Source organism: Eucyclogobius newberryi, unplaced genomic scaffold (genome assembly GCF_026437365.1).
Source record: "Eucyclogobius newberryi isolate DKJ021-1_F unplaced genomic scaffold, fEucNew1.0.hap1 SCAF_9, whole genome shotgun sequence".
Classification (NCBI taxonomy): domain Eukaryota; kingdom Metazoa; phylum Chordata; class Actinopteri; order Gobiiformes; family Gobiidae; genus Eucyclogobius; species Eucyclogobius newberryi.
In genome coordinates this window covers 19,166,702-19,176,412 of record NW_027316532.1, presented here as the reverse complement: position 1 = coordinate 19,176,412, position 9,711 = coordinate 19,166,702, and the positions used below count along the sequence as shown (strand labels likewise).

The 9,711-nt window shown below is 47.2% G+C and overlaps 1 protein-coding gene across 1 annotated transcript; it reads left to right on the top strand.

Moving 5' to 3' along the window:
* Positions 1–2,017: 2,017 nt before the first annotated feature.
* lamp3 (lysosomal associated membrane protein 3) lies at positions 2,018–9,056 on the top strand. Its single transcript, XM_072439213.1, has 7 exons — positions 2,018–2,144; positions 3,017–3,097; positions 6,012–6,100; positions 6,619–6,753; positions 6,832–6,904; positions 6,978–7,148; positions 8,862–9,056. Exons 1-7 carry the CDS (start codon positions 2,018–2,020, stop codon positions 8,999–9,001), a joined length of 816 nt encoding a protein of 271 aa, XP_072295314.1. The 3' UTR covers positions 9,002–9,056.
* Positions 9,057–9,711: the final 655 nt, after the last annotated feature.

Sequence of the window (9,711 nt, the reverse complement as noted above, 5' to 3'; positions counted from 1 at the left end):
CGGAGCGTGCGGGCAGTGCGCCGGGGCAGACGGCGGAGCGTGCGGGCAGTGCGCCGGGGCAGACGGCGGAGCGTGCGGGCAGTGCGCCGGGGCAGACGGCGGAGCGTGCGGGCAGTGCGCCGGGGCAGACGGCGGAGCGTGCGGGCAGTGCGCCGAGGCAGACGGCGGAGCGTGCGGGCAGTGCGCCGAGGCAGACGGCGGAGCGTGCGGGCAGTGCGCCGGGGCAAACGGCGGAGCGTGAAGGCAGTGCGCCGAGCAGACGGCGGAGCGTGCAGGCAGTGCGCCGGGGCAGACAGCGGAGTGTGCAGGCAGTGCGCCGGGGCAGACGGCGGAGCGTGGACGGGAGAGCGCCGGCAGGCGGCAGAGCGTAGACCTGAAAGCGCCGGCAGGCGGCAGAGCGTAGACCTGAAAGCGCCGGCAGGCGGCAGAGCGTAGACCTGAAAGCGCCGGCAGGCGGCAGAGCGTAGACCTGAAAGCGCCGGCAGGCGGCAGAGCGTAGACCTGAAAGCGCCGGCAGGCGGCAGAGCGTAGACCTGAAAGCGCCGGCAGGCGGCAGAGCGTAGACCTGAAAGCGCCGGCAGGCGGCAGAGCGTAGACCTGAAAGCGCCGGCAGGCGGCAGAGCGTAGACCTGAAAGCGCCGGCAGGCGGCAGAGCGTAGACCTGAAAGCGCCGGCAGGCGGCAGAGCGTAGACTTGGAAGCGCCGGCAGGCGGCAGAGCGTAGACCTGGAAACGCCGGCAGGCGGCAGAACATGGGCTGAGAGTGCCGGTAGACGGCAGAACGTGGGCTGAGAGTGCCGGTAGACGGCAGAACGTGCCGGTAGGCGGCAGAGCGTGGGCTGAGAGTGCCGGTAGACGGCAGAGCGTGGGCTGAGAGTGCCGGTAGACGGCAGAACGTGCCGGTAGACGGCAGAGCGTGGGCTGAGAGTGCCGAGAGTGCCGGTAGACGGCAGAGCGTGGGCTGAGAGTGCCGGTAGGCCTTAGTTTATAATAGAGTTTTAATACCCCCCCGAACCAGAGGAGGCGGAGCGACCGTGTAAAAGCACCGGGAGTCGGAGACGGAATGATTTGCCATGGAAAAATTAAAACCGTTCCACTCGTGGAGGAGGCGGGACCGGAAGTGAGGTGGGGCCGACGCAGTCGCCAAACAGATGAGTAGAGAGGGGAGGGGGCGAAGCTAGCCAGGTCGCGCAGTGTGGAATGAACTCTGAAGTAAGATGGCCTTGGAGGAACAGATTTGGCCCATTAAAACAACCGGAGGGGCCCAGAGCGGGCAGATTCCGGGGAGAGGGACAGTAAAGGAACAGTCTGTGGGGCTGGACAGACTGGACCGGTGCTGCGACTCCTGATACGCACATGCGCGAGTAAGCCGGCTTGACAGGCAGTTTGAATTGAATCGCGGGCCTTTTTGTGCAGCGCTTGCGCTGATCGCTTTGCGACGGTGAGTGTAACATGACTAGAATTACCGTACTTTCGGGCTATAGAAAAGGTGCTCCAGGATGGGAGCTGCCCTGAAATATTAAACGTGAATTTATATTACATGATGCGACGTAACAGTTGTCTTTTGGACCGGGGGATTGTAGTGTGCCTGCGGACTGGGCACATGACCCATTTCTAGTGAATATGAGTCTGAGACATGCAGCGCATTTATTTTATTGTTTGATTATATATTTATTTATTAATAAACCCACAGAGTGTTTGGGAAAAGCTGAGGAGCGGATACACTTCTGATGAATGAGATTGGACCGAGCTGAATTAAAAGCCCTAAAGGAATGAATGGCACGATATGTACAATGCATGGAGCTGCCTCGATCTGCTCCGCAGGAGCAGCGTGCGCGAGGTGAGAGGGCGTGAGGTGAGAGGGCGTGAGGTGAGAGGGCGTGAGGTGAGAGGGCGTGAGGTGAGAGGGCGGGGCGAGGATGTCATGAATGAAAAGACGAAAAGTTGATTGTTAGAGACACCGTAGTTGAGAACCTTGAAATCTTGCTTAAGATTGTGATTCAAGCAATATTCACGAGATGAAGACAATTCAAAAAATACTTAATTTCGACTGGGGACATCGCTGGGCGTTCGGCCTGGGGGCCCCGTATGGCCAGCGGCGGGCCTGGGACAGGCCCCCTGGAGTCGAGGACCGAGCGCTGCCGCGTGTTGGAGCCTGACGAGGAGAGGAGCGTGTTCTGGAGCTGCTGCGCGATGAAGTTGGACCCGGTGTCAGTGTGATCCGGTGGAGACGCTGTGGCGCGGGAGGAGCCACGTGAAGGAGACGTCCCGACGCTCGATGCGGAGGAGGCGCCGCGGCACCGCAGCGTACGCGGAGCGGCTGATGATGATTTCCTGGTTCGTGCCGCGGGGCGCGCGGCTGGTGGATGGGAAGCGTTTCGAGCAGAAGTGAGGAGTCTTGTAATGAGAGAACGCGGCGAGACGCTCAGCTCTTCCACCGGGTCAGGTGGATGCGCTCTTCCGAAACCGGAGGACCGCGGGAGGGCCCGGGGCCCCCGTGGGAGGAACACGGAGGGTCATCTGATTTGTAATATGACATAATATCAGTCGCAGAACGGTTTGAGCGGTCGAGCCATCCGCCTGGCGCTGATTGGGAGCAGGGAGGAGTCACTGGGAGCGTTGATTGGGGATGAGGAGCAGGTGCGAGGGCCATGATGCAGACGCCCCCTGACCTTTCACCCTACTTCTTTGGCCAGGAAAAACTGCATAACCTCTTTGGGATAAGCGCAGAAACCTGGGAGAGTCCATGGTGAAGGAGGGATCTGACTCTCACAGACGGACAGGCGGGCGCCCGCTTGAGTGCGATGATGGCGCTGGGGAGAGGGGTCCTTCCAGGTTGCCTTGATGTAGGAAGGAGTTATGTCTTCCAGGCTGAATTTGCGCAGGCTTCATATGTGAAAACACGACTGATGCAGTGTTTTCAGGTGAGACTTAAAACTGTGGACATAGCTTTATGTTTATGTTCATTAATCATAATGAGACTGTCGCCGTGAACATTAAAGTGTGTGTTTGGTCAGGAGTTCGTCTGGAGGTGAACGGCTCAGTGGCTCTCGTCTACAAACCGGTGCTGCAGCCACACGAGTCCACCCCCCCGACAGGTAATAACACATGTTATAACACATCGTACATGTTATTACCGCCGAGGGAATAATAACACATCGTACATGTTATTACCACTGTGGGAATAATAACACATCGTACATGTTATTACCACTGTGGGAATAATAAACACATCGTACATGTTATTACTACTGTGGGAATAATAACACATCGTACATGTTATTACCACTGTGGGAATAATAACACATCGTACATGTTATTACCACTGTGGGAAAAATAACACATCGTACATGTTATTACCACTGTGGGAATAATAACACATCGTACATGTTATTACCACTGTGGGAATAATAACACATCGTACATGTTATTACCACTGTGGGAATAATAAACACATCGTACATGTTATTACCACTGTGGGAATAATAACACATTGTACATGTTATAACCGTTGTGGAAATAATAACACATCGTACATGTTATAACCGTTGTGGGAATAATAACACATCGTACATGTTATTACCTCTGTGGGAATAATAACACATCGTACATGTTATTACCGCTGTGGGAATAATAACACATCGTACATGTCATAACCGTTGTGGGAATAATAACACATCGTACATGTTATTAACACATCGTACATGTTATAACTGCTGTGGGAATAATAACACATCGTACATGTTATAACCGTTGTGGGAATAATAACACATCGTACATATTATAACCGTTGTGGGAATAATAACACATCGTACATGTTATAACACCCGTGGGAATAATAACACATCGTACATGTTATTACCGCTGTGGGAATAATAACACATCGTACATGTTATTACCACTGTGGGAATAATAACACATCGTACATGTTATTACCACTGTGGGAATAATAAACACATCGTACATGTTATTACCACTGTGGGAATAATAACACATCGTACATGTTATAACCGTCGTGGGAATAATAACACATTGTACATGTTATTAACACATTGTACATGTTATAACTGCTGTGGGAATAATAACACATCGTACATGTTATAACCGTTGTGGGAATAATAACACATTGTACATGTTATAACCGTTGTGGGAATAATAACACATCGTACATGTTATAACACCCGTGGGAATAATAACACATCGTATATGTTATTACCACTGTGGGAATAATAACACATCGTACATGTTATTACCACTGTGGGAATAATAACACATCGTACATGTTATAACCGTTGTGGGAATAATAACACATTGTACATGTTATAACCGTCGTGGGAATAATAACACATTGTACATGTTATTAACACATCGTACATGTTATAACCGTTGTGGGAATAATAACACATCGTACATGTTATTACCACTGTGGGAATAATAACACATCGTACATGTTATTACCACTGTGGGAATAATAAACACATCGTACATGTTATTACCACTGTGGGAATAATAACACATCGTACATGTTATAACCGTCGTGGGAATAATAACACATTGTACATGTTATTAACACATTGTACATGTTATAACTGCTGTGGGAATAATAACACATCGTACATGTTATAACCGTTGTGGGAATAATAACACATCGTACATGTTATAACCGTTGTGGGAATAATAACACATCGTACATGTTATAACACCCGTGGGAATAATAACACATCGTATATGTTATTACCACTGTGGGAATAATAACACATCGTACATGTTATTACCACTGTGGGAATAATAACACATCGTACATGTTATAACCGTTGTGGGAATAATAACACATTGTACATGTTATAACCGTTGTGGGAATAATAATACATTGTACATGTTATTAACACATCGTACATGTTATAACTGTTGTGGGAATAATAACACATCGTACATGTTATAACCGTTGTGGAAATAATAACACATCGTACATGTTATAACCGTTGTGGGAATAATAACACATTGTACATGTTATAACCGTTGTGGGAATAATAACACATCGTACATGTTATAACCGTTGTGGAAATAATAACACATCGTACATGTTATTACCACTGTGGGAATAATAACACATCGTACATGTTATTACCGCTGTGGGAATAATAACACATCGTACATGTCATAACCGTTGTGGGAATAATAACACATCGTACATGTTATAACCGTTGTGGGAATAATAACACATTGTCTCGCTGTAAAATAAATTAAAGCAAAGAGCAGATTTTACATCACGATGCAATCATAAAAATGCCGTTAAATGTGAGAATTTTGGGAAAAAGATTACAATTTTAGACTTAATTTGAAAATGGTTTTGAGTGCCATGATTTTTCCTCTTTTGTTTGCTTTTGTTGGATGTCTACTTATTTACTTAGTTTATGTCTTTTTCTCTTCTATTGTTGTTCCTTTTGTTATAAATCTGAAGAAAAAAATATAGATTAAAAAGAAAAAAAATGCATATTAATATTTTCAAATGACAGAGGTCAACGTTAACAAGATGATGACGAGGGATAAAAAGCCATTTCTAAATCTAAAAAAATAATAGTACAATAATTAAAAAATAATGACTGTATAAATGTATCGTTCAATCATGAAAGTGCACAAAATACTGCAGGGAATAGTTTAAATGACAAAATGCAGACTTGCAATAGAATGATTCACTTCAAATATACACTTATTGAAGGAAAATATCAACTCAAATAGTAACATGAAATAAAAAAGCTGCCAACAAACAATTTACAAATCATTCTGGCCTTTTGTGCACTGAACATCTGATAATAATTCAATTTAAATGAAACAAATGCATCATGTAACATTCCCAAAAAAATAAGAAAATAAAATAAACTAAAAAAATTAAATAAATTTGGCAGAATCGCAACAGTAATTTTCAGTAACTTTGGACAAACTGACGTCTCTCTGGAGTTTATTCTTCTGTGATAAACATTTACTGTAATAACTGTTGTTTTACTGTTTTAGGGACGTACACGCTGCGGACTCCAGGAGGCGCTCCGTGCATCAGGGCGACGTTGGGGGCAGAGTTCATCATCTCATCGTTGGATCAGAAGGTGAGACACGTTCAGCACAGTCTAAATCTGCACGTTCTGCCTCAAAATGAATCTGCATCAGCGACTTTGGCCACAGTGACAAACGGTTTCGGGCGACGTCACCGTTCAGGGCTGCACACGACGTCCAAACCGCTGTTATTTCTGCGATAGAAAGTTCTCTGCAAACAACAAAATAGACTTTTGCCTTCATTTTTATTTATTTTATTTATTTTATTTATTTTATTTATTTTATTTATTTTATTTATTTTATTTATTTTAGGGACAGTGCATATTTATACACATTTCAGTAATATGCCAGAATTAGCCAAAAGGCTTTTTTTCCGCTGTTACAGTTTTACACAGAGAGAGCAAGTGTAGTTAGTGTCACACGCGCACACACGCACGCACACACACACGCGCACACACGCACACACACACACACACACACACACACACACACACAGATGTTTAATGCCACACTGTGAAACATCACGGCCGAAACCTGGAACTGTTAAGGATGACTTCAGCTTGTGTTGTAGACGTGGTACTTGAACCTGGACCCGTCCCGCGTGGCCACGTCCGGAGTCTGCCGGAGAAGGGTGGCGGTGCTTTCTCTGACTCTGCCCGACGACGGTGCCAGTCTGCGCTTCTACTTCACCAAGGGGCCACCATCAGTATGAACCGTCCAATCACATCAGAGAGAGGCGGAGCCCACGTTCTGTTTGACACTATTCATATATTTGTATTTGCAGGAGAAGAATCTTTACTACGTGAAGAAAGTGACTGCTCACGTATCTCCGCTGCCCGTCTGCAAGAGCTGCTCAAGTAAGAAAAAGACCCTCGTTTGAGTCACTTAGGGCTTTATGTTTGTCTAAACTCAGATGTCCCGTGTGTCCAGACCAGTCGTTCTTCGGGCAGGTCGACGACCAGAAGCTGTTCCTCACTTTAGGTGGTGGTAGCTTTAAGTGTAGCTCCGGGAGCCGGCTGCGCTTGTCCTCTGAGTTCCACCTTAAACTGGCCCCTCTGCAGATCCAGGCCTTCTCTGGGCCCACGGGACGCTCCACAGAAGGTGACGGACATGACTGTGATGAAGGGAGCGAATGTGGGTGAATGTGGGTGAATGTGGGTGAATGTGGGTGATTGTGGGTGAATGTGGGTGAATGTGGGTGAATGTGGGTGATTGTGGGTGAATGTGGGTGATTGTGGGTGAATGTGGGTGAATGTGGGTGAATGTGGGTGAATGCGGGTGAATGCGGGTGAATGTGGGTGAATGTGGGTGAATGTGGGTGAATGTGGGTTAATGTGGGTGAATGTGGGTGAATGTGGGTGAATGTGGGTGAATGTGGGTGAATGCGGGTGAATGCGGGTGAATGTGGGTGAATGTGGGTGAATGTGGGTTAATGTGGGTGAATGTGGGTGAATGTGGGTGAATGTGGGTGAATGTGGGTGAATGTGGGTTAATGTGGGTTAATGTGGGTTAATGTGGGTTAATGTGGGTGAATGCGGGTGAATGCGGGTGATTGTGGGTGAATGCGGGTGATTGTGGGTGAATGTGGGTGAATGTGGGTGAATGTGGGTGAATGTGGGTGAATGTGGGTGAATGCGGGTGAATGCGGGTGAATGCGGGTGAATGTGGGTGAATGTGGGTGAATGTGGGTGAATGTGGATGATTGTGGGTGAATGCGGGTGAATGTGGGTGAATGTGGGTGAATGTGGGTGAATGTGGGTGATTTTGCACTTGCATTTGCCATTGTAGTAATACATTACATTTCTCTGAGTGATCATAACTTGCAAATTGTCATGCAAACCACATATATAAATTGTGTAGACGAAAGTATCAACCTCAAAGAGGAAACGAGGAAAGTGGCAACAGCCAAAGACCAACAAGTAAGTAAAGTCCTAAGAAGTAAGCTCAGTGGCAAGAACAATAAACAGCTACTCCCTGGCAGTGATCAGATGAGAAGAGATACAGACCACAGATGTTACAACATGAAAGCTCCTGACCATGCATGGAGGGTTCCACCCCAAATCCAGCACTCTGAGACTGTACACTAGCCTAAGGAAGGAGGCCGGGGACTAGTGAGCGTGAGAGCCACTATCCAGGACGAAACGTCCAAGATCCATAAGTACATCAAGGACAAGGCGCCTACAGATGACGTGCTCAGTGAATGTCTCAAACACTGGGGAACAGAGGATTATGAGGTGCTGGAGGGACCATCACGGGAGGACACGCCCCTACATGGGAGGACACGCCCCTACATGGGAGGACACGCCCCTACATGGGAGGACACGCCCCTACATGGGAGGACACGCCCCTACATGGGAGGATACGCCCCTACATGAGATGTACCACCGGAACATAAGTGGCTGATATCACGAAATCCTACCAATGGCTAGAAAGAGCCGGCCTGGACAGCACAGAGGCCCTGATCATGGCAGCACAGGAGCAGGCCCTGAACACCAGATCAATAAAGGCCCAGATCTACCACACCAGACAAGACCCAAGGTGCAGGCTGTGCAAAGGGGGCCCTGAGACCATCCCGCACATAACTGCAGGGTGCAAGATGCTGTCAGGAAGACATGGTGCCTGTGGTCATCAGGGCCCTTGGGCCCTCGGGGCAGTGACCTGGCTCCCTGGGCTCTGGTGGAGGATCTGAGTGAAGGGAAAAGGATGAGACCGTCCGTGTGTTGCGGTTTTGTTTTTGAGGATAAGGTACTGATACAACAGGTTGTTGCTGTTGCCTACTCTTGTGTTGAGTTGTACTTTTCTCTTGTGTGTCAGAGGTGGAGTGCTGGGCCGACTACAACAAGCGTGTTCTCCCCATCGTCCTCGGGGGGGCAGCAGTGGGTCTGCTCCTGATCGCTCTGCTCACGTACATCATCCTGAGAGACCGACGCAGGGCCGAGTACCACAGTCTGTGAATGCAACACAACTGTACAGTCTGTGAACGCAACACAACTGTACAGTCTGTGAACACAACGCAACACAACTGTACTACAGTTTCATAATTGTACCACAGTTTCTGAATGTATGCACGAGGAGGGGAGCAGAAGACAAAACAAGTCTAAAAAAGGTGCACTATGTAACTGTAAGCGCCATTTTATATGGTTTGATATTTTACATTCTTAATTTTATGTTATTCATAATAACTCATTTGTGTTTTATTTAAAAGAAGTTTGCATGTGTGTGCATGTCCTGGACGCTTGGGGGGCACTACTGTTACCTGTCATGTAAAACAGGTGAAGAAGTTTTGTTTGTAAAACTGTTAATAAAGAGAGATGGCTGGAGCAACACGGTCGTTTTATCGTCCTGCGACTACACCAGTGGTCCTACGCGGAAAACAGGCTCATGCAGTCATTATTTTCCGAAGAGGTTAAAACGAAGGAACAAAGAACTAGGATTAGCCTCTACAGTAACTTTCTGGTGCTTCCATTAAACTATATATTGCATTTATTCCATTCCAGATGTTTTTATTGCTTGAAAAATGAACAAAAAATACCTACTTCTCTTCATGGATCTTTTTAATATCATTTTGTGGAACATTCCAAGCAAAGCACAGAGTGGCAAAAGTACATAGTGCATCTTTAATTCATGTCTTTGAAGGAAAGCGTGTTCTGGATGTCTTTATGAA

Excerpts from the sequence above, each read along its gene's own strand:
- lamp3 (XM_072439213.1), top strand. The coding sequence starts at position 2,018 with ATGAAGACAATTCAAAAAATACTTAATTTCGACTGGGGACATCGCTGG. Across the intron at positions 2,145-3,016 it reads CGAGGACCGAGCGCTGCCGC|GAGTTCGTCTGGAGGTGAAC; the intron begins GTGTTGGAGCCT and ends GTGTTTGGTCAG. Across the intron at positions 7,149-8,861 it reads CACGGGACGCTCCACAGAAG|AGGTGGAGTGCTGGGCCGAC; the intron begins GTGACGGACATG and ends CTTGTGTGTCAG.